Source organism: Onychostoma macrolepis, chromosome 13, assembly GCF_012432095.1.
Source record: "Onychostoma macrolepis isolate SWU-2019 chromosome 13, ASM1243209v1, whole genome shotgun sequence".
NCBI classification, from domain to species: domain Eukaryota; kingdom Metazoa; phylum Chordata; class Actinopteri; order Cypriniformes; family Cyprinidae; genus Onychostoma; species Onychostoma macrolepis.
In genome coordinates, this window is record NC_081167.1 from 14692257 (window position 1) to 14719998 (window position 27742).

Consider the following 27742-nt stretch of genomic DNA (forward strand, 5'->3'; position numbering starts at 1 on the left):
ATTAATTCTGTTAGGTAATAAAAACATCTGCTGCCGTAAACCGTACGCACACGCACATCACTCACAGCAGTCACCGTTCACTCTTTCAGAGGGATGTTTATTTGATCACACTTCTCAGAAAAGCTTTAAGCCACCAGTGATCTTACACCCACATCTATTTGTATATCATGAAAACATAATCGGTTAAAGTCTGAAACCTCTGTGTGTGTGTGTGTGTGTGTGTGTGTGTGTGTTCATGAGAAGTACTGTGAATGCTACGGCTGTGTGATGGCAAGTATAGTGTAGTGGTGATGGCTTTTTTAGATGAATGTTTGAAACTTCAAGATTGAGGCATTTCTGAGAATCATGCTTTGGGGCTGTCAGAAGGATTGAATGCTTTCTGGGTAGAAGATACACATGCATTCACAAACTCGTCCCATAGAGGTTGTGGCTGGACCTTATGAAGGCCTGTTTAAAGAACATAACACACATGCATAACACATTCATACTTTCTTCATCTTTTATTATATTTTGTCAAATTTTCTTTAGTGTGAGGTCTGGCTCATTTCAGACGAGTAGCACACACTTGGCACGGTGTGATCTTGGACTGAGGATATGTTATGTGTAAGAGCAGTGTGTGTTTATGGGAGACTGATCTGACCCAGCGGGAGTGCCTGCATTGAGTTCATGATTTGAATTCCTACTAGCAGATCTCTGCTGCTGCAGATGACTGTGTGTTCGAGTCCACGTGTGCATTCTTTTTAACTAGGGTGTTGTCTGGTGTCCTGTAGACAACTCTAGTTAAGATGCTTGACTTTATTTTTCGTCAATCACTCTCTTGATTAAGTATACATGGCACCAGAAACCAACAGCCCTGCAGCCGGCCTGCATTAAAAGTCCTGCCCTTTCTCTATCCTAAATGGTTGCGTGTTACATTATTATTTATGGGCCGAGAATAGCTATATATTTATATTATGTATTTACGCTGCTGAAGCGGTTTGTGTGTCCCCGTTTGACTTCCCTCTCATAAAGGTTTCCCAATGAGGCTATGACCTTGTATCCTTTTAGAGATCGATGCTCATTATTCCAGGATGGGCAGTTATATTAATCTCAGCCGCTTCCTTTATAGAGTGGACATCTTTACTTCATGCCTATTACATGTACGCACAGTCATTAACTGCTGTCATTGCTATGCTAAGTATAGGGCAGTAGGCTTGCTATTGATTATATGTCACTGTACGGTTGCATTGGCCAAATTACAGGTCCTGTTTACACCTGGGATTCATATCCGTCTCAGGGTTATTTGATCACTCTTTTCCATGTAATAAAGTGACAGGAGGCTGTCAAGCTCCAAAATGAGCCAAAAGCACTATAAACACATCATGAAAGTGATCCATATGACTTCTGCACTCAATTCCAAGTCTGCTGAAGCTGAACAATAGCTTTGTGTGAAAATAATTTACACTATAGTTAAAAAATTTGGGGGTCAGGAAGATTGTTTTTGGGGTTTTTTGTAAGAAATTGACAGAAAAGTGACAGTAAAAACATTATATCATGTTACAAAAAATACAAAAAATTACTGCTGTACTTTTGAGTCCTGAAAAAAGTATCATGGTTTTTGAGGAGTAATAAAAACACTTCTTTTAAATTGTTGTAGTATTTCAAATGATTATGATTTAATATTATTATTAATCAGACCCCAAACTTTTGAGGGTTAATGTGTGCAGTTCTTCACTGATAATGTTTGTTTTGACACTTGTGGAAGTGCAGTGGTTAAATGTGCAGTTTAAACTGTTCTTTCTTTGTTTGATCCTCAGATCATCAGAAGCTAGATAGAGAGGCCCGGATCTGCCGTCTGCTCAAACATCCCAACATAGGTGAGTCTCAACAACTTGTGCTCAATATACTCATGCAGGGGGTGCAGATTCGAGTCCGGCATGCAATATGCCTGTTCTCCCTTCAATAATTAAGAACAATAGTGTGTGTGTGTCTGTACACAGTGAGACATACTGTACAAACATGCTAGTCACAGTCAGCCCAAGATTATTTGCATGGCATGAGAAAGGATGTGGCTGACAAGATAGATCACACAGACAAAATCTCCCTCTCATGCAAAATAATGGAAATTGCTCAGGCATCATCCCTTTAGGCTCCCTTCTATGTGTGAGAACAACACGGTGCTGTGGAAGACAGTAAAATGTAAGTGGCTAAGATGTTTCAGGATGGTGCAAAAAAAGTAAGTATTTGTCAAGTAAACATTATGAAGTATTTGGGGATTTTGAAGACTTGAAGCAAAACAACAGGATTAAAACAAATGATTGGTACTGTTCGAGAAAATCTCCTTTAACTGTTTAAATGAGACATACCACAAGCTAATTTAACAGGGAGAATTCACCCAGAAGTGGCAAGTTGTCAGCATTTACTTTCCCTCACAAAATGAGGTGTCAGACACAATGTTCAAGCTGCTCCTTTCCATACAATAGTGATTTACTGTAAACTGAAAGGCTCCAAAAAAAAGGCAGAGATACAACATATGACTTAGGCCATTGCAAATCTTCATACTATAGTTTTATTGGAGGAACAATCGAAAATGTAAGTTATTGTTTATTGATAATCACTCCCTAGTAGCCACAATCGTTCATTTGACACAATCACCTGTGGTGTTTGGTATCAGTGACATCTAAAACAACAAGAATAAATACAGCTGTAAGACAAATATAGTTATTTTGATACTTTTAAAGTTGCTTTTTCATTCTTGGCAGCATAAATCATCTGTTTCTTGTAATGCAAACAGAAGCTCAGACATTTTGCTTGACGTCTCCTTTTTTGTAGCCTTGTTTTTCTTCATTCTAGGAAGTGCTTGTCCTTTCCCACCCTCATACTTTCTTGTCTCTCCTCCCTCACTTTTTCCTTTCTCATGTATTCCCTCCCTTCCATTCCCAGTGGCCTAAATCTGTCTTTTGTACCTTTTATTGTCTAGCCATCTTGAACGGCCCTTTCTTCCTTTCTCTCTCTCTCTCTCTCTCTCAGGTTGTCATGTTTTCTGCATGGACTGCCAATAAATTCCTAACAAAAAGAGCAATCAAGTGTGTGTATGAGAGAGAGAGCATTCTTAAGGAGTTCATCGCCTATGGCGACAAAGACTCAAGCTAACACACTTGTTCTTTTCCCCTCCTTTTGTCTTGGACATACACTAACACAACACGTACAAGGTAACTTACTGCCTATTGTACAGGTTATCAATAGTGGGGTTTGTTATCAACAAGCCAGCAGATATGAATGCTTGACTGCTGTTGGCCCACAGACGCGCAACAAGAGTAGATAGAATGACATAAGCCTGTCTCACACACATAACCCACATGCGTCTACATACATTCTTCATGCTATCTCACCCAGAGCTATGTCTTCAGGCATACATTTTTGGTGTGACAGTATGTTAGAAAGGAACAATGTGTCCCTGTGGAGCTCTTCAGTAGAGTGTGAAAACCCACACCCAGCACTGGTGTTTTTTGGCAGAGTTTCTTTTTCCGCGAAGCAAAAAAACGTCACCTACCAATAAAATAAAAGATTTTGATTTATGTGTCCGGTACTGGCATTCGAAAAAGATGTTGAGCTGTTTGATATCACTGGTAACCAGGGAACATGAAAACCTACTAATAAACACAGACTTTATATTGGTCAGTCAGAGACTTCTTTCCTTATGCTTAGTTCTGTGGAGGGTTGTAACAATACAGATAAAGATAAGTGAACAAAGATGCAAAATAAAGTAGGTTTTCAGATCTGTAAAAGCAGTATAAAATACAAGTAAATGTTTTGGGGGGAAAAGGAATATAAAGTGCACTGCTGTTCACAAAGGCTGCATTTATTTGATTAAACAATACAATAAAAACAATTTTTTTTTAACCGTATTCATTTGAAATAGAAATCTTTATACATTAGCATTAAGTGTTTTTACTCTCACTTTTGATCAGTTTAATACTTTTTAATACTCTAATACTTTGTCCCATTTTAGTGCTATACCAGTAAAGTCTAGCACTAGTTCAAGTCAAAAACGTTCAGAGAATATCCTCTTCGTCAGAGTACAACACAAATCGGCTCTATCCACACCTCTCTCAGGCCAACCTGTTAAAATCACTTTCCATTCAGACACCGTTCACAGCACCTTCAGTCTGAATTGTGTTAAAACACAGTCCTCCTGTCAGAACGCGTGTGTTTGTGTCAGCGCCGCGGGTGATCCTGGGTGGATGTGGAGATAATATAATTCTGCTTTGCCCTCTCTGCCCTCCTCTAGCATAGCCACCTCCCTCACATAGCTGAGATTAATGCACGCTGTCATTTACATGGACCCACACACAATGAGAGCAAGCCGGGGGTCTCTTAATGGCTGCGTGTGTGAGATCTGGCAGGTGCACTGTTTCAAATCTGTAACTACCGATGACAAATTCATTATATTCAATCAAGATAACCAATGTTCCTTGCCTTACTTGCAATGCCATCGCTCCCTGAGTAATGCAAAGACCAGAGTTCCTTCTCTGAGACGAATGATGTCAGCTGTGATTCTTTTTAATTTAAAGTGGGCATGAAGTTCAAATTTATTTATTTTCGCAGCTCGGCCTTATTGTGCAAAATTTATCAAGAGGTTTTTCCGAAGATAGAAATATTCGTCTTAATATTGCCATCTAATATGACTTGTTGCTTGTATCCTTCAAAGAAAACAGTTGCATAAAAAAAATCAAGATGATGGGCAAAGCATGATTATAAACTTCATTCAGTACTAAAATAATTGTGTAATTTAAAAATGGTGGGTGGTGGGTGGGGGTAAGGAAAAAAATGTTAATTAAAAATTTCAAATATTTTTAAATTATTAAAATGAAATGAAATACTTTTGCCCGTTATGTTTTTCCATTACATGTTTATTAACCGGGGCTGGGGTCCAACTAGAGAGCCTCAGCAAACTTCCTACAAGGCCACAGGACGACTTAAATGTATTTAAAACAATAAATTATTATTAAGATATTGAAATAATTTAACTCTAAATTAAAAGGGTGAAAACAAGAAATTTAATCTAAAATTAAAATCTAAATTTTTTCTTTAAGCCTTAATAACTACTGTTTTCATTGAAGAAAATACATTTCTTGAAACATCTGAAGCCACATCATGAACTGTTGTTAATTAATTCAATATATACATACTCCCAGTTTCTTTATATAAAAACAAGCAGCTTTGAATATTATGTTAGACATTGGTGGTTTTCGAGTCAAGAAGGACCACTGTCCTGTGCTGAGTTTTATTTGTGTGGCATTTGGAGTTGCTCTTTATGAACGTTTCAAATGAGTCAGTCATGAGGTTCGTTTTTAGCTAGAATGCTGCCTTAGAAGGCATTAGGCAGCAAGGTTGGGATTTGAAATGGAGCTAATGAGGATGACTTCATGGGCAGGTCAAGAAAAGGATAAAAGCTCCTTCTGTTCATCCTGCTTATGTTGTTTCTCTGTCTTACCTCATTCTTTCGTTCTGTTTTCCGTCAACAGTGCGTCTCCATGACAGTATCGCAGAAGAAGGCTTTCATTACCTGGTCTTTGACCTGTAAGTATCTGAGTCAGACACTGTGATCTTCCATCTTACTTCGGTGTAAAACAGGAGTGACGCCTGTGTACTCACACTTTCCACTTCCTTTCAGCCTTGTTTGGCAGTAATTAACTGTGTTAATTACAGGAAAATGTAATTGAAGTATGACGGTTTCACTTTATTCTCTAGCCAGTAGGCCCATTTCTCTGTACCATAAAAAGCCTAGAATACTTTTCTTTATTTCTGAACTCCTTTGCTTAGGCTATGTTGACATCATGTTAAGTGATTATCAGTGTTGTTGAGATGTAGACTCCTCTGTGTAACGGCAGTGTGTGTGTGAGCAAGACATACAAGTAAGTGTATGTGTGTAGATTGACTATATGGCCCTCTCTCAGGGCTCTTGTATCATTAGGACTCTGATAGTGCTCGCCTAACACTCAAGTGCCGGCCCGTGGTGGTAAAACTCTCCATTAGCCACATACTCCTCTACAGGCCTCGTGCTCTTTATAGTTTATAGCTGAATGGAACCGCTGTGAGTTCTCCATACTTGAGCTGTTGATAAAGCCTGTATTTCTTCTTGTAGAGTGACTGGTGGAGAATTGTTTGAAGACATCGTTGCAAGAGAATATTACAGTGAAGCAGATGCAAGGTAAGTTTAAAAATTCACCTAAAATCATATCAGTATTTTGTTGTCAGTCACTTATATATAATATACACTACTGTGGGTAAGTTTGCAGTCACTGGGTCAGAAAGAAATTTTTCCTTTTATTCAGCAAGGATGCATTAATTTGATCAAAAGTGACAAAGACTTTGTGTGTTTCAAAAAGCACAAAAAATGTATCACAATCGTATTAAGCAGCACAACTGTTTTCAACACTGATAATAATAAGAAATGTTTCTTGAGCACCAAATCAGCATATTAAAATTTGTATAAATCATATAATATGAAATATATTGTACATTAATATGTAATTAATGTAAATACTATGGTACATCAATCTCATAGTTTTTTCTTTATTCAGAGTACCATGATAATACTTTCTGCAGCCATCACTGTACTGCTTTTGTAAGGCCTCAAAAATAAAAAGATTTCTGTCTCTAACGCTGCCCTTTGCTCCCAGACAGCGAGACAATCATTAAATGCCAGGGTTGCGCAACTAATTATTAAACATGATATTTTTATTTCAAATATTATCAAGCTATGTAAATACTCTCAGTGCTTTAACAGGGATAGTAGCTGGCCTGAAATGTGGTGTTATTTTTAACCTGCTGCCGGGATAGGCATCCCCTTAAATTAAAGCTGACTGTCTGCACTTCAGTCCATTTCCACTTCATATTCAGCACTAAGCCGGAACAACAAAATTAGTGTCACTTTGCAATTACTTTTGGAAGCCACGCTCCAGACTTACAACATGAAGGCTGCTTCTGAGAGTTTGCATCAAGGGAGAACAGAGAAAGTTTTTACTGGAAAGTGCCTCCGTAATGGGATGGAATGGAATGCAGTCCACAGATTTTGCCAAATTTGGACACAAGAAATGCCTTCCTCGCCATCCTTCCTCAAGAGAGCTTTAGGGAATATCTAATGGGCCGCTTTCTTTACTCGACCACCATTGCTTGTCCTTCTGCAAGCTCTCTCTTTACATAAACAGAATCATTCAGAAATGTGTTAATTTTCAAGTATTCTACCAAACAAACACAAAAAACCTTCAGAGAGATTTGATCCCCATCAAACTCGCCCTCTGTCCTCGGGTCATGACCTTATGAACAGATTTCAGAGCTCTGTAATGAGCTGCTCCACTCACTGCATTTATAAGCATTCCTGCTCCACCGGTGCTTGTTATTTCTGTATGGAAAGACCTCTACAGTGCAAGTCTGTCAGAGCAACAAATGCACGTCTGTGTAGTATTGTAGGATATATATAGATAGATATAGATATATATATATATATATATATATATATATATATATATATATATATATATATATATATATATATATATATATATATATATATATATATATATAGATATAGATATATATATATATATATATATATATATATATATATATATATATATATATATATATATATATATATATATATATATAGATATAGATATAGAAATATATGGAAATATATGTATATACACACACACACTATTGTTCAAAAGTATAGTGTTGGTAAGATTTTTGTCTACTGTTCTCACCAAGGCTGCTTTTATTTGATCACAAATACAGTAAAACATTAATATTGTGTAATATTATTACAATTTTAAAAGTAACTGTTTCTGTTTTAAATGAACACACACACACATTCAGCTTCAGGAAATTTGTTTTGGCATTTGGATGACATGGTAAATGTATTTTCATTCCCATCCTGGAAAGCTTCTCTGGCAGCTTTGAGAACCACAAAACAAACCAGAGTATTTATCTGTTTGTGCAAAGCTCAGTCGATCTGCACAGGCCAGATTCTGCAGCTGGATTTCTTGCGCCCAGTCTTCTATCTGGAGTTAGATCCTAGTACTAATGCCTGGGTTTCTCTCCCTAATCCAACCCTCTTTTCCTCCCCCCTACTTTCTGTTTCTCCCCGTCTCTGTTTCTCAGTCATTGCATCAATCAGATCCTGGAAAGCGTCAGCCACATCCACCAGCATGACATTGTGCACAGGGACCTCAAGGTGAGTCATGCCGTCACTGTGGCAACGTGCCAATACGGGAGCTTGCGTCATCCAAACCCTCCTCCTCTTGGCAACTCTGTGGCGTCATTTGCACACACTCAGACTCGTGCTTGCAACATTAAACGCTGGACACCGGAGAAAATGTATGCTTTTTGATTGTGTTATTTCTTTCTCTTGACGTCAGAGCATGGCTGGTTGGCTGTGGCCAATCCTGAGGAGTCATTTGATAACAAGCACAATGCAGAAAGCTAACAAAGGAGCATTTAATGGATGATGGGGAGATTTGTAACTCATATTGGATTGAAATTAAATTACTGTTTCCTTTTTGCTTGTCAGACTTTACAATGATTTTCCTTTGTAGCTATAGTATATATGGTAGATATAGTAGACTCTGTTTAGAAGGTGAAAGTGTGTGCAAGTGTTTATTTTTTCTTACAATAATAACTGATGAAATGCATAATAGATCAGTGGCATGTGGTGGACAAAAATGTGTTGGACCCCGAACCATTGCTTTCCATATTAGTTCACCTCTTTAAAAGTAAAGGCAGATAGAGGAGTACTGGAGGCAGGCCGGTTGCTATGGAAACCTGTGTGATGTCATGGTGGCTGCAGAGTCATGGCATGATGGTGAGCGTGTCTGGTGGGGATTCATTTTACCTCCTCTAATTCATCAGAGGGAAAGAGACAGAACTGTTGAAAACAGACAGACAAGGAGGAAAAGTAAATCTTGCAACAGTCGCAGGAATAGCCAAGCAGGAGCTAGGCAGAGAAAATAGTGTTTAGGAGGGAAGAGAGAGACGGAGTCCTTCCCTAGGGTTGCAGGACAAGGGGCACTGGGGGGGACAGATGGGCTGGTTTTGATTGAAGATGTAAGAATGAAGTTCGCAGATATAATATCACTGTGTTGTTATTGTTAACTGAAATTAAAACTATTAAAAAATTATTTTCAGTAATTGAAATAAGCCTGAAATAAAATAAAAAATTTATAAAAAATTAAATAAAACCTAATTTATAATTACTAAATTCTATTATAGTATATACAGTACATAATACTAAAATAGCATGATACTAAAATGAATGTGCCCATTAAATTAAGTTTAAAAAAATCTGAATGATTTCCAGTTTGTTTAATTGTTGGTACTGTTTGTTGATACTAGGATATGTTGCTTAGGATGTAATGCCTAGCATTTTGTAGTGTTTTTATTTCACAAAATAAATTCAAAACAGTTTTAAAACATTTGAGTGCATCTCAGTATGGTGCATCTGCTGCATGAGTTACCAATCCTGTTTTGGATTGGCTTATGAATATTAGTTTACATCATTGGCCAGTTCAGGAAGGTGATCTATCTTTTTCAGCATCCCCTGATTAACATTCATGCAATAAGTCATGATATGACGTCACAGAAAGTCTGTTGTGTCCGGGTCAGGGCTGTGCCTGCAGCATTCAGAGGCAGAGGGGTGTGCAGGACAGCGGGACGAGAGAGCAGCTCACCCCTGCTCTCGTAGCATGAGATAACAAGCCCTCCTCTCTGTCTCTTCATGAATTATGCAGCTCAGAGCAATGAGCGTGCTGTCACAGCTATCCATCCGCTTTACACACACACACACAGCAGTAAGATATAGACACCACATGCAATCTCTCCCTTCTTCTCTCACACGTTACAAGCATGCGCACGTTTCTGTCTCTCTCACTTGATGCACACTGTAGTTTAAGTCCGGATCTCAGTATTCCTGCAATGTAATGATGAAAGACTCTCCTCATAGAACATGCTGGATACGTTTATGTCCTTTTATGCAGATCACAGCTGATTAAACTCAGCGTCAGTAGGCTTGTTCGTCACCTTAGCATAATCATGCACAGAATAAATGAGCAGCCGTATGGGATTGAATGCCTGTGGATTGCACTTCATGATTCTTTTAGCTCATGCCACTGGATATTTTATTTTCCGTATTTTTATATTTGTATTACCTTTTTTCTGTCATCTAATGCTCATTTAAAGTTAATCTTGAAAAACACTATTAATTTAATTTCTAATTAAGTGATGCCTAAAACTAAAACAAGCTCTGTTATTTTTTATTTAGGCGAAATAGTATAAAATAATGAAGCTGTGTTGTCAAAATGTAAGTGAAAATATAAAAATAAAAGCTAATCCAAAATTATATTAAATTCTACAGTATACTAGTATATAAATAATACTTGTAGCATTCAAAACAAGTTGTTTTAATTTTAATCCAGTCACTTCAGTGGGAATCTGTGCGATTGGGAATTTTGCATGAGGGTGAAAAAGTTCAGTATAAGCTGTTTCATACATCACGACACTATTGACAATAGTCAATGAACCTTTTTTGCCCTGTGAAATTTTGCTTTAACATGCGACAAACACTCTGCATAGCACACTGCAGCATTGTTTTAATGTTAAAATCACAATATCTCCTCCCTCATTTTATTTATTTCTCACTATTCCTACTTTCTTCTCTCCTACCCTTTTCTCTGTCATGTGTCCTCCTGCAGCCAGAGAACCTGCTGTTGGCCAGTAAGATGAAGGGGGCGGCAGTGAAGTTGGCTGATTTTGGCCTCGCCATCGAGGTGCAGGGAGATCAGCAGGCCTGGTTCGGTAAGACTCCTCTGTTTTTCCTTCAACTCATTGGTAGCCTCATCTCTTAAAGGGATTTGGCTTGAAGCCATTCTAGTTCATCCTGATGCAAGATTGAATTAAATTCAACAGACTAAATTAATTTCTCTGGTTTTTCAAACAAATATTCAATGCCCTGAAAATGCATCCACTCATTTAGATGGCATTGGTGCTTGTAAACTCATTCTGAAAGCTGAACCAGCAATGACTTTTCTTATTGCTTTGTTTGCTGTCCATGGCATCTGTGGCTCTTGTGGGACTAGAGAGCTCTGGAGAGTAGCCAGCTTGTGCTTTTACCCTGTGCTCTTGGGAAATATGGAGTAGTTTTCTCAATGTTTACTGTCCTTTTGGAGTCAAGACTACTCACTTGAACCAGGTCAAATGTCACAGACGACAAAGCCAGTGAACAAACTGGATTAAACTTGTTTAACATCATGGGAATTTTTTATATGCTTTTTCACATTGCACAGCCTAATAAGAAAGTTTTTTTTTTTTTTTTCCAAAACAAAACTTTTTTTGTGTTGTAATTTGTTTAATGCAAACTGAAATGTTGTTGCCTTATTTGTAATGCTCAGAATTTGATTGTCATAAAGAGATGGTGTTGATGATTTTGTGATTTGAAATCTGTTGATTTTAGATATTAAATATATGTAATCACATTATGTCTTTACAGGTTTTGCAGGCACCCCTGGATACCTCTCCCCTGAAGTCCTGAGAAAGGACCCCTATGGCAAACCAGTGGATATCTGGGCTTGTGGTAAGATTTTCACCTGTTTTATTTAGAGTGTCCACAGTAAAATGATTCCAAGACGCTCTTTGTTCTAGTGTTTTACAGTGTTGTGTATTTGTCCAATTTTGTGAATAGTCAGTGTACAAAAAATTGTAATTCATACTCATTACTTTGGAAAAACAGTAGACTAGTACTAGTACGAAGTTACCAATTTGTGTATCCTGGGCAGGTGTGATCTTGTATATCCTGCTGGTGGGTTACCCTCCTTTCTGGGACGAGGACCAGCACAAACTGTATCAACAGATCAAGGCTGGAGCCTATGACGTGAGTAATCACACTCACTGTTTGCCTTAATGATCTCTCACTGCTTTATAATGTAATGACTCCGTTTTAGATCTAATCAGACCTGAACATTTGTTCACATCCACATTACCATTCAAAGGTTTGGAGTCGTTGTTCGAAATAGACATCTTTTGTTACTAATATATATATATACAGGTGCTGGTCATATAATTAGAATATCATCAAAAAGTTGATTGATTTCACTAATTCCATTCAAAAAGTGAAACTTGTATATTATATTCATTCATTACACACAGACTGATATATTTCAAATGTTTATTTCTTTTAATTTTGATGATTAGAGCTTACAGCTCATGAAAGTCAAAAATCAGTATCTCAAAATATTAGAATATTTACATTTGAGTTTGAATAAATGACCATCCCTACAGTATAAATTCTGGGTATCTCTTGTTCTTTGAAACCACAATAATGGGGAAGACTGCTGACTTGGCAATGATCCAGAAGACGAACATTGACACCCTCCACAAAGAGGGTAAGTCACAGAAGGTCATTACTGAAGGGTGTGGCTGTTTACAGAGTGCTGTATCAAAGCATATTAAATGCAAAGTTGACTGGAAGGAAGAATTTGGGTAGGAAAAGGTGCACAAGCAAGAGGGATGACCGCAAGCTTGAGAATACAGTGAAGCAAAGCCGATTCAAACACTTGTGAGAGCTTCACAAGGAGAGAACTGAAGCTGGAGTCAGTGCATCAAGAGTCACCACGCTCAGACGTCTTCAGGAAAAGGGCTACCAAGCCACTTCTGAACCAGAGACAACGTCAGAAGCATCTTAACTGGGCTGTGGAGAAAAAGAACTGGACTGTTGCTCAGTGGTCCAAAGTCCTCTTTTCAGATGAAAGTAAATTTTACATTTCATTTGGAAATCAAGGTCCCAGAGTCTGAAGGAAGAGTGGAGAGGCACAGAATCCATGTTGCTTGAAGTCCAGTGTGAAGTTTCCACAGTCTGTGATGATTTGGGCTGCCATGTCATCTGCTGGTGTTGGTCCACTGTGTTTTCTGATGTCCACAGTCAACGCAGCCATCTACCAGGAAGTTTTAGAGCACTTCATGCTTCCTTCTGTTGACAAGCTTGATGGAGATGCTGATTTCATTTTCCAGCAGGACTTGGCACCTGCCCACACTGCCAAAGGTACCAAAAGCTGGTTCAATGACCATAGTGTTACTGTGCTTGATTGGCCAGCAAACTCGCCTGACCTGAACCTATTGTCAAGAGGAAGATGAGAGACACCAGACCCAACAATGCAGAAGAGCTGAAGGCCACTATCAGAGCAACCTGGGCTCTCATAACACCTGAGCAGTGCCACAGACTGATCGACTCCATGCCACGCTGCCATTGCCATTGCTGCAGTAATTCAGGCAAAAGGAGCCCCAACTAAGTATTGAGTGCTGTACATGCTCATACTTTTCATTTTCATACTTTTCAGTTGGCCAAGATTTCTAAAAATCCTTTCTTTGTATTGGTCTTAAGTAATATTCTAATATTTTGAGATACTGATTTTTGACTTTCATGAGCTGTAAGCTCTAATCATCAAAATGAAAAGAAATAAACATTTGAAATATATCAGTTATTGTGTAATGAATGAATATAATATACAAGTTTCACTTTTTGAATGGAATTAATGAACTTTTTGATGATATTCTAATTATATGACCAGCACCTGTACATATATATGTATGTATGTAATGAAAACCTGTAAAAATGAACCTTGGGTCACCCAGTTGCGTCGGTGTTTCAGTTTTCAAAAAACTACTCCTTGCTCCAGGCAAAATTGTGCAACTCCACTCTTCACTTTGCACTGCTCACATATCTGATGTAATTAAAGCAAGCGTATACAAAACAGGCCTGTCGAACAAAAGGTCTGTTTGTTTAAAAAAGTGCTTGTAACCCACTTTAAGCGGCGCTCAGCTCAACCAGAAAGAGAAAGTGAAAGCCCTTTTATTAGACCTGTCTTTTATTGCCCATCAACATGTTGACAGAGATGCTCTCGTGGCCATCCCCATACAGAGATTTTAGTGCCACCACATCGACCCAGAGTGGCAAACCTAGATTGAAGCCTTTGTTAATATTTAATTGGTTGGGATAGAGAGCAGAGTTACTCAATAATAAATGACGGCAGCCCCCCTCCTCTAGAGCTCAGGAGAGGAACATACAACCAAGGATTGTTCTTCATCATCACCTCCTCAAACCCCAAAGGAAAACCAGTTTAGAGTGGGATATTTCCTGTTAATACTATTCTATAGTAGCTTATATGAGGTTACGGCTATCTTGCAGATGGCATAGTGTCATATTTTCGCAGTGACCAGCTGTAGCTCAAAGCTGCTGTTTGTAAACAATCTAGCATGATCAGAGTATGGATTCACACTAATTTGATTTCATTTGTGCTTTCTCCATCCCTTTTAGTCCAGATTGATAGGCTCTATAAGTGCATTGGAGTATAGTGTATTTGTAGTGTTTGTTGCATAGTGGCATTGTCCATTTGATGGAGTGCTGCGGCGTGGGAGAGATGTGATTACGAAGGCCAGTTTTGGTTTCAGCATTTTCAGCCTTCCAGGTGGAAAACACCACTTTTCCATCCATCGCTTTAGCTGCTCTGCTTTAATCTTATTAACATCCATTACAGTCCATGGGAGCCATTGATCTGTGTGTTTGTCCATGTCTGTATACATTTGAGCGCTCTGTTACATACAAAAGCCTGAGTCTAGTGAAAATGCTTCTATTTTTCATTGTTTCCTAATATAATACACGTTTTCATTGCAGTTTGTATTATTAGCATCAGCATAAAGTTGATTTAACATTCGTGTATTAGTACCTGGTTTGTCCACCTTTTGCTTTAATGTTGAACTTCATGAACTCAACAAGTTTGTGTAAAACCTGATGATCATGTTCTTCAGCATTATTTATCCAAAGAGTGTCTTGAGCTTCACTGGTAGAACATGTGACCACCTGTACACAAATTTATCTATGATTAGTGACCTAGAAATGTTAAATTCATGTTTATTTCTGTAGAGCTTTTGATAATACATATCATTTTAAGATAGCTATACAGAAAATGTGTGTTTAATTAGTTTATGATTAAATAGTTTATGAATGCATTTAAAATATTTCTTTTTTTCATTATACAATTTTTGTTTTAATTGTTTCAAAATCTTTCTTTGAATTTCCAGGTTTAAATGAAACCAACCACAGCTTTTCACTGTAGACCTCACTGTATTTCAAGAAAACTCATTCGTCTTCTCTTTCTCTTGTCTCTTTATGTCTTAGTTTCCCTCTCCAGAGTGGGACACTGTTACTCCAGAGGCCAAAAACCTCATCAACCAGATGTTGACTATCAACCCAGCGAAGAGGATCACGGCTGACCAAGCGCTCAAACATCCTTGGGTCTGCGTAAGTGGACTTAAACCCCAGCACTTTTCATTATATCTCTCAAGGCTGGTTTATATTGTTGTCACTTAGCTTTTCATGATTACATCCAACAACTGGCATAATGTCATACAGCTTACACTCCAGTCTGCATTAAAGTAAACATCTGCTTGCCTGTTTGGTTGATGAAAAATTTCAAATGTGACTTTATATCCAATTTGTATTATATAGAAATTGGATATAAAATCCAATCTGTCACAACGTATATGAATAAGGATTTGTCCTAAGGACTGATGTCTCTTTCCCACTTAGCAACGATCCACTGTCGCCTCCATGATGCATCGTCAAGAAACTGTCGAGTGTCTGCGCAAGTTCAACGCCCGCAGAAAGCTAAAGGTCTGATTAATTCATTTCCAGCACAATAAGGTTAAATATGTTAACATTAGTTTATGCATTTGCTAACATGAGTCAACAAAGTACAGTACTTTTGCAGCATTTGTTAATCTTGGTTAATGTTATTTATGCATATACTGATACATTTTTTGCATTTCAAGTGTTAAGTATACATTAAAATTAGTCAGTGTATTATGAACAAACTGTAAATTCATACTTGAACATTGACCTAAATTGATAAAATGTTATTCATTGTTAGCTTGACACCAAATGCATTAACTAATGTTAACAAACTCAAACTTATTGTTTAGTATTACCCATTATTAATGCTTTATCCAAATGTATGAATGTTTGAAGACTTTGTCCTTACCAGTGTTAATTTTTATTCCAATTCTAGATAAGATACTAAAATAGCATTTGTGTTTCCTGCAGGGGGCTATTTTGACCACCATGCTGGTGTCCAGGAACTTCTCAGGTGAATGTCTTATTAGCTTCAGACATACAAGTGAGACTTGTGCATAAATTGAGGGATCAGTATGTTTATGTAGGTTCTTTCAAAACTTTGATTTTGTAATCTGGCCCCACTTTCCTGACTGCGTAGAGGCATTTGGGCTTTGCTTTAGGTTGCTTTGTTAGGATACAAATTGGGTAAGTTTTTTGTGATACCGGAAAGGCTGAGCTTCTGCCTTGAGTCAGCCTCTCCAAAACGACATGCTCTTTTGTCCAATAGTGGGTCGGCAGCACACCAGCCCCGCCACCCCCACCACCAGCACAGCTGCACTGGCACAAGAAGGTACGTGAGATGGGCACTAGGGGGCCGTTGCCCACTTTCAGCCTCAGCATGTGACCAAGGGGAGCCTGCTATACCCTTGCCAACGCACGGGCACTGAAACTCTTCTGAGAGGCCATTCGCCATGCAGAGAATATGTAACGCATGCTCCAGGGTTTGGGTTCGTTGACTGAATTTAGAATATTTAAATTCAAATTTGTTTCACTAGAAATCTTGAGTGAATGCATATCTTGTGAGTTCTGAAATTTAAGTGAATTGACAAATACAAAACAAGAATAACTGAAATTCAGTCACTCCCAACCCTGAGGCACATTCGTATCTCTTTGTGCTTCACGACTTTTGACCAAAGTCTAGGATGAAAGAGTCCTTTCCTGTCAGTGGAAACCTTTGCACTGCACTGAATGTGCTGTGAACTTGTCAGAAGATGTTTTGTGTCATTGTCAGCAGGTTGGGATGGTAAGAAGAGTATCAAAAAAAATGTATTATGTCTTCCAAGTGGTGTCTCTCTGGAAACATAATGCATTATGGGAATGCACTTTTGGTGATGGTCCAGGGATTCTCCGGTGGAGGTATTTTGACCAGAGTCACCTTAAGGAACGGCGTCATATTTCAGAGTTGCATTACAGATTTAGTTGCCTTGTTTTATGTTGATAGTTTCTTAAGGTGGCTCGTTCTCCTTGTATACCTCACAGTCCAAAGTCAGGTCGGCTTTTGGTCAACCAACTGCACTGGTATGAAATTGTGGGTAGATGCTGACATGCATTTGCCTGTAGTACGAATGAATGTCTACACCATGTATGTATTAGCATGCTCTTAAGGGAAGACTTATTGAGAAGAACCACTGTACTGAAGTCTTCACAGTGGGGATCACTGTTTCATGCTTCAGAAGTACCTTTCAGCATGTATACGGGTGTCTTTGTGCATGGAGGACCCGCAACAACAGGATCCACGTCCTTTTGTCTTGCTTTTTGTTTATTTCTTAGTTTCTTGCCTCTCTTCATATATGTCTTAATGAAAGTGGCATGTCTGTGAATGCTGTGCCATTTGCTTCTGTTGCTTTACAATGATACTTAACAGTCGCAGTGGTTTATTTAAGCTTCAGAAGTACATATAATTTAATAATCAGAGGCAGCTGTTGACAATGTGATAGACTGATTTATCGGCCAGGCCATTAAATTAGCTGCTATTTGACTATATTGAGAGCATCGGCCAATAATGAGATGCCCACTTATGAGTTCATTTAATTTTAGCAAATTTGTGTATGTCTAAGTTCCTATCATCAAAATTGCATTATCTACGCTACCTTCTCTTATGTTCAGAAATACAGAAATATTATTACCATTTAAAATAACTTTGTTTTCTATGTTAACATATTTATTCCTGTAATAGCAAAGCTGAAGACTGAATTAATGACTGCTGAAAATTCAGTGTCACATGATCCTTAAATCATTTTAATCTGATGAGAAACAGCGTTTGAAATATGAAATATAAAAGTATTTTGTTGCAATGTGTAGGGCTGGGTATCGATCATTTTCGATGTCGATATAGATACCAATACCGATACCTTGAGTTCGATACCGGTTCCTGAACAATACTTTTTTCAATACCAATTTTATGAAATCAGTTTTAACAAGATTACATTATCTCAAAAAAACTTTGGTTTTATTTTTTCAGCTTGTTGACATTTATACAGACTCAAAGCCTCATCTCTTGAGCCACTGCACAAAGGAACAAAATATATCCAACACAATAAATCAGTGCAAATAATTTTAATAAAGTTCAAATAGTTTTCAGTTTACACATCTGTTAGGCTACATTTACACTAGTGTGTGTTCATTTTAAAACGCATAGCTCAGACAGAATCATCATTTCTATTCATTTATTCTAGGTTGTTAAATCTTTATCCGCTTTTATAAGTGGGTGTTTTATTTTCTTTCACCATATGTTTTATTGTTATTAAATTCTGGTGTAGTATGTCTAATAATTTGAATGCATAAAAACTTAGTTTATTCAAATTTATTGTTAAAATAGCCTTATGAAATGTTTTTATTTTTCCTCAGAAATTCTGTGTTCTGGTTTTCAAATGAAGGCATAAAACATTAATTTCATTTCTTTAAATTATTGAAAATCAAAGTTTATTTATTTATTTTGGCAAACAAAGGGGGTTTACTATTAAAATTAAAACATGGAAGAAATGTTGTGTGTTCATTACTTAAAAAAATAAAGTTTTAATAATTTTAATAGTAGCCTAGTAGTAACAGTATGTACATTCTGCTGAACAATAGTAATGTATTTCTGCCGCAGTGTCTTCCAAGTTAAACCGAACTTTTATTTTGAGGGGTTTCCGTGTATATGATATGAGGCTAGTTTTACTCAAATCAAATGGTAAAATGCTAATGAAGTGAGACTCGGAGCAGTTCTGGAGATGTTGTTCATGTGTTTATGTCCTCATTTAGTGAGACGGCAGACGCTGAAATCACCGCGCGCTTCAGTCTGTGTGTAGTAAACAAAACCGCGCGACAGAGAGCAAACTGCAGTAAATCTGCGCTGCGCCGCTTTAGTTGAACACACCTAGTGCTGCAGGCTTACTGCCTCACTGACGTTGATAAGATTAACCCCTTAGGTATCTAAATTTTGTACCGAACGACAAGACGTTTTTCGATACTCGATGCAATTCGGTCGGTGCCTAAAAAGCATCGAACTCGATACCCAGCCCTAGCAATGTGAAAGGCTTTAATGTCACTTTTGATCAATTTAATGCATTCTTGCTGGGAAAAAAAAATATTAATTTTATTTAAACTTACTGATCCCAAACTTTTGAACAATAGTGTATGTAGGAGCACTTTATTGGCTATCACCCACCCTGCTCTCTCTATTGGAAATGGCATCGACTAAATAAAAAAATTAAAAAACTCTTATCGGTCCACCACAATATCTTTAACTCATGCTAAAGTAGTTTTTGATCCATTCCATACTATCAACAAGTGCAGCACACAAACTCATTTGACCCCATTATAAAATTTAATTATGAGACCAGTTTAATTAGGAGCACAACAGCTGAACAGGTCAGAAAAAAAAGGACTTATCGTCCGACCACTCAGTCTTCTAATGAATCAGCAGTTCAGCTCTAATGTGCTATAGAGTGAACTGAAGCAGACGTTGGCATTGGTTTGTCAGATCTGCATGGAGTCTTGTGCAGGAGAAATGCCTTCAGTGATGACAGCAGGCCAGACAGGAGATGCCTCTGCACAGCATGGACCCAGCATGAACAGAAAATCCTCTAGTTTTGCTTTGATTTGCTTGATTATTTTGTTTGCCACAGCTATTTTTCTTTTTAATAATCTGTTGATTGATTTATCTTACCTTTTTCCCTTTTTGCATTCTTTCCTACCTCTATCTACTTTCAAAGGTAAGGGAATTTGAAGATCATACTTAGAAAGTCTACTCGTTTCCTTGTATTTTTTTGTTTGTGCATATGTGTTGGCATTGTGTCTCATTAGATCTGTTTCGTTTTCAAACCATGTTTCTGTTTATTAGAACACAGGGTAAGATGTGTTCATGAAATATGTTTCATATCAAACTTGAGGTGGTCTTTCATGTTTCTTGGTGGAGAAATCTTCTAGCCACATTATATGGTACCAGGGCTTTGGCGTTTGCTTGTTCACTGGGAATGGGTGCCATTTCACTGCCCTATGGATGGTTTTTCTGGTCGTGTGACTCGACTTATATGCTATCATAGTATTCATATTTTATTTTTATATTTTCAGTTTTTTTTTTCAAGTTTTATTAATATTGTCTTGTGCTTTTTCCATTTTTATTAATTTTATTTGTTAATATGTAATCTAACATTTTATTTTATTTCAGATTTATTTTGACAATTTTTTTTTAATATTTTAGTTAGTAATACCAATACTGGTTTTATACTCTAATCGAGCAACATTCATATGTCAGTAACTAGTCAGTTCATCAAATGTTTGAGCATTTCTAATTTTTTTTTGTTTGTTTTTCTCACCTCATATTTCAGCATGCAAAAGTTTACTGAACAAGAAGTCTGATGGCGTGAAGGTAAGCCCAACACACATTTTATAAATCTTTCTCATTACTTACAGTACAGTAAGTTCTTGAATCAGCATTGAAATGATCAAATATAATGTTTTTGTATCATAAATGAATGCACAATTCTTCTCCAGTTTTTTATGTTTACAAGATTTTTCTTGTCATATTTATTTTCCTCCTTTTAAGGACATATTATAAACAGAACTGACAGTCAAGCTAACCAGCAAATGGTTTGCGTAAACCAAAATGATTAAACACTCTCTGTTTCTCATTTCAAATGATTAGCATGCTTACATTTTATTAGGCTGGTATATTTCAGTGTGATCCCCCCCAAGGAGACCCAAGCGAAAGGCATTCGGCATATTTAGACCATTCATGACATTTGCCCATTTGTTAGTCCTGAGTCATGGCAAAATCTGTTGAAGCAGAGAGGCTTACTCAACCCTGTGCCGTCTCTGTGCATGCAGTGAATCGTCAGCCTTTCACCAAGCAACCGAGAAGCAAATGCTTGAAATGAAACAAGTCTTGTCAATAAATCAATTTCAGCAGTTTAACACTTTTCAACTGTTGCTACTAAACACCTGTCACATCACACATGGCTTTGCAACTTCTTGTGGTTGTTTATTTTTCCTCTCTCTTTCTTCTCTGTGGGATCTAACTAGCAGCTTAATTTTTTCTGTGTTCACTGGCCTGTTTTTATGCTTCCCTGTTTTGCCCTCCTCTGTTTCACCCTGTTCAGAAAAGGAAGTCAAGCTCCAGTGTTTATTTGATGGTGAGATCTGTTCCGTGTCTCTCCCCTTTTTCTGACTCTCCCTCAACACTTTCTCACTCTCTGGCTCTCTTTTTTTTTTTTCTTGGTTGAGATGCTCGAGAGTTTGTTTGGGTCTCTTTTTTTTTTTTGTCTCATTGTAGGATTTTGTGAGTCATAGGATCATCAAACATTAACAGAGCCATGTTCACCCGTTCAACTCTGTTTTATTACATACACACGCTTATATTGTAAGCTCATTCTCCTTGAAGTTCATTCTTCATTACCATTGCATCTCAGTGCTTTTTTGGTGAGCCAGACCAGGGTTTCGTCTGAGAGGTTTCTCCTTGACCTAAGTTTGGTCCGTCTTCTGCAAGCCCCTGATAAACCTTGTGAGCTTCCTCCAGCTCGACCCTCTCCAATTTCATGGGCCTTTAGAATCAATAGGGTTGTTCCGATTCCGATACTAGTATCGGAAATTCCACCGATACCACAAAAAAATCTGGCATCGGTATCGGCGAGTACTTGAAGCCATGTACCGATCCGATACCATTCTTAAACAAGATCTATAGTTATGCCCGCTAGCTTTGCTTAACGCTGCAAATCGGAAATCAATTCTTCTTCGCTGCTCAGAATGCAAACACAGGAAGTTGTGCACAAGCAACCACTATTTAGAGCAGCAAAGAATAAATACAAACGTGGTAGCACATTGCCAGTAAATCACTCGCATATGCGACTAAATCTTCACCCTGGGCGACTAAATAGTGTATAATATTAGCCACTGGCTAATAAATGCTCAGGTTATACTCGCCAGTGTGTGAGTTGGAGGCTATGTATAAGTTTAGCACAGATATATTGTCACTCGCTGAACACTCTGACCAAGCGCTTCAGTTTCACTCTCCGTCAAGCGATCTGGGCTATTTTTCAGTTCATCTGAATGAATGCGCAGCGCACCTGTATTTGACGTACCGTAAGCTCTAGTGTGAGCTTTGCTTTTCGCCGTCGCTTTGCTTTTTTTCCTCACATGCATAGAGAGAGAGAGAGAGAGAGAGACTTATGTAGCGCGTCAATTCTGCTTGGTATGTAAACGATATTCTTTGTTGTATTTTCCTGTCAGAATAACGGAGTTCCTTTGGAATTCTTCATCTTTTAAGAACTGCCGGGTTCTCCGGTAATAGGCGGAGCTAATGCGCAAGCGACAATCTCATTGGCTGGCGCTCACCTATAATCGTCCCTGTTTTGATTTCAGCAAATCAGTTCAAGCGAACGCAGGCAACGTGATTAATATTCATGAATCCAGCAGCTCGTTAATCCTTAGTGCGTTTTATATTATTCTTAGTGGAATTCATAGTATGATTATTATCTTATCAGTATTATTGATAGTTTCCCCCCCATTTTTCAGAGAAACACTGAATGACCAAAAAAGCACCACCACCAGTTCAGTTAAAATGACTGTATTCATGGTTACCAAGTTTTAATTCTAATTGCTAAAGTTATATCATTAAATAATACTCGGTTATCATAATACATTTATAATGCTTCACTGACTGATGTTAAGAGTGTACTTTTAGATATTTAAATAGATTTTAAAAATGGAATGCCATTTTCCAAACATTATATATTATATTTTTTTGTTTACTCGCCAGACTATCTATCTATCTATCTATCTATCTATCTATGGTGAAGCACACCATAAAATAATTGTATCTATACAGATCTAGTAGTACATACAGCTGTATAATCAGATACACACCCAGGTATCGGATCAGTACTCAGTATCGGCCGATACCCTGAGCCTAGGTATCGGAATCGGTATCGGGAAGGGAAAAAGGGTATCGGAACATCTCTAAGAATCAGTAGCATGTAGCCACTGATTATGACGAAGGCTGAAGTTTGCTCGGAGTGAACAAAGGGCTCTTGAATAGGAAAGAGAGAATTTAAACGCTATTGGAACAGACCGTCTAAAGACCCACAAACAAGCCTTTCTCTCACTGGAACTCCCCTTTTTCCCCACAGTCCATAGTGCGCCAGGCGATTTCTGTTGCCATGGCAATAGCTGCAGTGGCTGTGACATCAGGTTTGTCCTAACAAGTAGAGCCCCTTGTTACAATTTAAAAAAAAAAAAGTATGTCGTCTTTTTTTTATTTTATTTTATTTTTATTGTGGTTATAATGACGTTTAATTATCCATATGGATTTCATAGAATTTTTTCCCCCTGAAGAATAAATAAATGTTCTTCTGTCATCAAGCAATTGAAAGTAAATTACAGCAGCAGTTAATGTCTGTGAGTTAGACATGGCAGTTCTGTTTCATCCTCGTCACAGGGGAAGCTCAGTTCTGCATTTTTATTATCTAACAAACACCATCGAGGTGATTGTGCATAAATTGCCATTTCTCGTCTTGAGTTTCTCCATCAGATCTGGACATAAGCACACCCTGACCTCAGTTTTACTCCCTTTTCACCATTCATGGTCCGTATAATTAAGCAGACCTGGTCCTTTTCCAGTGAACTATTTGTGGTCTTGAAATCTAATAATAAACTTAAAGGTCACCCAGTCGTAGTTTAATTGATTCTAATTAGACTCTTGGAAACAAAAATCGATCATCTTTAACATCTTATATTAAGTTATACATTTTCAAAAGCTTTTATCATAAATTATATTATAGTATTATAAAAATCATAATATAATATTTGTAAAAAAATATATTTTATATTGACACAATATTAAAAGTTCTTTGTAAACATCTAAAAAAATTTCAATTAATATAAAATTGACATTTTTCAGCAATGGGGTGATATAGCGGAGGCTAGTTTCTTTCAAAGAAGACTGAATGTATAAATAAAGCAGTTTCTTAAAAAATAGTATCTTCTTTTCTTTATGGCTGTTGAACTTTTGGGATGAATAACTTTTGGCTGCTCTCTTGCTTCAGTGTTTGTTAACCTGTTGAATCTTTCTGTAAGGATTCTTGACTGTTCTTCTCAAGAATCGTCTCTGCTTTACCGCCACCTCTTTTCTTTCTTTCATACAGTCAGACTTTGTTCTTTTTTTAATCATAAGTTGTACCCTGCATTGATTCACAGAGTAAGAGGTCTGAGCGCTGAAGCTTTTCACTGCATGCACTAGTGAACTATCAGGGTCTTGTGGCTCCATGACAGTAATGCTGGCCTTTAGCTGTTACTGTGCCAACAAAATAGTATATTTAAATATAGTATATATTTAAAAAATAAAATATTTAAATATTTCTGCAAATACCAAACACTTTATCTGTAGCCTTGAAACATTTCTCTGATTTTGATGGGGGTTTTTTAGCACTGGAGGAACTGTTGATATCAATTTCATGAATATATTGAAAAATATGGAAATATATTTACAAATTTATCAACACTGTAACAAATTTCACTCCACGTAGATGTTTGAAAGATGCTTACATACACAATGATGAACTATATCATGACATATTTTAAGAATTATTGAACAGTTTTAATTATAACGAGCATAACCTTGTAAAGGAAGCTTACTGGCTCCTTTTATACAGCCACTATGTTTTATCTTTGTTTTTATCAAGAACTGTCATGTGATTTTACAGATAAGTGAAAATTGCTTCATTATTTTTCATTTTGTACTATTATCCACCATTGGTAGTTTAAATCTGTATAATCAGTAGTTGAATTCTGTATAATCAGCGAACCTCTCACAAAAACAAGCACACAGTTGAGCGTCTTTCATTAATTCAAGTAGAGCTAAAAGTGCTTATTTCACGAAAGTGTGTCATTAAAGGTACTCTAGGTCACGTTACGTGAGTGTTCTCTTACTTCTAAGCAAATTTACCCATACAGGTCCCCTTACGTGCTGCACTGTGGCTTTTCGACGTGTCAAGTATGAGCTGAGGCTGTCGGTTCTTGAATGGCACTGAACAAAAATCATTTTGTGTTGTCATTGTTTTTGTTTTGTTTTTGCCCAGCCACAGACAAACAACAACAAAAACAGTGTAGTAAGCAGCAGCACCAAAGACAGCAGCATATCATCCACTGCACCAATGGTACTTCATCTTAACTTTTTATTTCCTTCACTCATAGTCTTTCCTTTTCTTAGTCCTCAAGTCTTTGTTTAGTAAAAGGCTTTCAGTTTGTCCCATACCTGTTGTTTTGACTTCCACCACCCATCGCTCAATCCACTCAGATGAAGATGTGTGACGTTGCTCATGGTTTTTGATGAGTTGAACTAAAACATCTGGTTTGTGCCTGTGGATTTCTCTCTGACTTCCTATTTTACCCAAACAAACTCGCAGGAGAAGTTTGACAGCTTAACAGACAAACCCTGCACTTCAAAAACTTCAAATAACTTGCTCTGACCATATTAAAGTGAGAGATCACTTTTTTTTTTCTTTTTTTCTTTTTTTTTTTTTAGGCAAGTGAAATGTAGATAAAGCCTGGTTGCACATTGTCTTAATCTCAGTCGAGTCTCCAAGGGTAAAACAGGATCATTTTATGTCAGGATGCAGAGCTGTTCTGTTTGTTCTGAAGATGCAATCCCTAACTTTGCATTATGGGTAATTGCTCCTTTGATGAATGGCTGTTTCTGGTACGGCCTTCAGAGGACATGAAGTCTAAAAGTCTGATGTAATTGTTTATTATCAGCATAAAATGTGATTGAAACCAATTTAAAATCAAAATCTTTAATTGTTATACTGTTATAACATTCAATTCAACATTATATCTCAGTGTTTGGTTTTGTCCTCAACTCCTTATTCATGTTACATCAGTTTCTTCTAAATTTCAGTAAGGTGTCAGACTTTTGGACACTACAGTGTCCCTGTCCTCATGCTACACTGTGTGACTGACCAATACGCCCATCCTTCTCACCGCCCAGGCCTTGAAGTTGCTCGGGCTGACAGGCGATGTGGGGTTTTGTCTGAACTGCATCAAAGGGAATGAAACTGTAATTGGCTCTCAGCATGTAGGGACTGCATCTTCAAGTCTGCGTTGACAGTTTGCTTATTAGAGGGTGTTGTGTTAGTGGTGGTGGAAATAAAGTAGAATCTAGTGCGCTAGACCGTTTGTTTGTTTGTATGTGGGGTGTGTATGTGCAAAGGTGGGATCAATGCTTTGTGCTTTCAGGAGAAAAAACATACTGTGGCATTGAAAGCTAACTGTTTGTGTGGTGTTAATCATTTCTGTTATGTCTGTGTGCTGTTGGTGACTGGGGTCGGTCTTGGAGAGAGACTTGTCAAGCTTAATGACTACTTCCTCTTCCACTGTGTTTCTGTGGTTAACTGTACCCAATCCTTGCTTGCATTTCCATTGACCTTCAGTTCTTTGGATAATATCCTTCGTCACATTGTAATTATTGTATACAGCGGCCTCAAAGTATTTAGACACCTAAATGATACTTAAACATGTATGAATGCCATTGCATATGTAACATTTATTTTAAGGAAAAATAGGACAGGATTGCTTGCTTGCTTTCTTTCTTTATTTATTTATTTATATTTATTGATAATTTCTGGTTTTCAAACATTTGCGTCACATGATTTAACAAAACAAACCAAGTAGCATTTATTTTAAAGAAATACTGTATAACATTTATTATAAATAAAACAATGTAACAAACAAATAAATACATGAATTGAATGAATGAATTTATTTTTATTTGATTTATTAACTGTTATTTCTGGTTATCAAACATTATCAATCCGATTTATTAATTGATTTAATTGATTGATTGTCAAACATAACCAGAATATGTACATTATATAACAAAACACCAAACCAAGTGGCATTTTATTTTAAAGAAAAATCGCACGAGTATGTTTTTGTTTACTGTATTTTCTTGTTATCAAGCATAATTGTAACATGATATAAAAAAACACCAAACCAAATAGCATTTATTTTAAAGAAATATAGCACATTTATTTGATTGTTTGTTTGCTTGTTTTAGTCTTTGTTTGTAAATGACAAACAAATTATACCAACTATCACTTTTTGTATCTTATATCATGCATTATATTGTTTATTTTAATGCAATGAAATTCATCCTTTTTTTTAAAGTGTAAAATAAGAGGCAAAATACATTTTTGGGGCCTCTGTATACATATGTTACGTATTAACTCAAGGAACTCAAATGCAAAATTCTCCAATGTCAGTGTTTGATGTACCTTCTGGCTGCTGACAATCATAACAGTAGTGTAGGCTCATCATGCTAGTTGTGGAGTTAGGGTCCCTACACCCTCTTACCTCAGCCCTGCATGGTAAACTCTCTCCTGCCTCCCCAGGAACCACAGACCACTGTCGTGCACAATCCAGCCGATGGTATCAAGGTAAGCCACCTCTTTTAGCTCTGCATTGAACACCAGTCATTTGAGCCACTTCCTAATGCCACAACCCCAAACCTTCACAAATATGACTCAAATGAAAGGGTGCTTGCCCTCATGCTGGGTTGGCTGGTTT

At 37.3% G+C, this 27742-nt stretch overlaps 1 protein-coding gene across 39 annotated transcripts in view; it reads left to right on the forward strand.

Annotated features, from left to right (window-relative positions):
• The window catches only part of camk2g2 (calcium/calmodulin-dependent protein kinase (CaM kinase) II gamma 2), a 58565-nt gene that overhangs the window by 20358 nt on the left and 10465 nt on the right, over positions 1–27742 (forward strand). For 8 of the 39 annotated variants that reach the window (XM_058796753.1, XM_058796755.1, XM_058796739.1 and 5 more), the window contains exons 3-16: positions 1797–1856; positions 5508–5562; positions 6128–6193; positions 8149–8221; positions 10734–10836; positions 11528–11611; positions 11814–11908; positions 15209–15331; positions 15620–15703; positions 16133–16175; positions 16431–16493; positions 20515–20555; positions 25258–25335; positions 27568–27612. In XM_058796753.1, the coding sequence (XP_058652736.1) occupies positions 1797–1856; positions 5508–5562; positions 6128–6193; positions 8149–8221; positions 10734–10836; positions 11528–11611; positions 11814–11908; positions 15209–15331; positions 15620–15703; positions 16133–16175; positions 16431–16493; positions 20515–20555; positions 25258–25335; positions 27568–27612 (1013 nt within the window). Of the gene's footprint in view, positions 1–1796; positions 1857–5507; positions 5563–6127; positions 6194–8148; positions 8222–10733; positions 10837–11527; positions 11612–11813; positions 11909–15208; positions 15332–15619; positions 15704–16132; positions 16176–16430; positions 16494–20514; positions 20556–21285; positions 21319–25257; positions 25336–27567; positions 27613–27742 lie in introns of all 39 variants that reach the window. The other 31 variants (XM_058796741.1, XM_058796756.1, XM_058796742.1 and 28 more) reach the window with 9 other exon arrangements.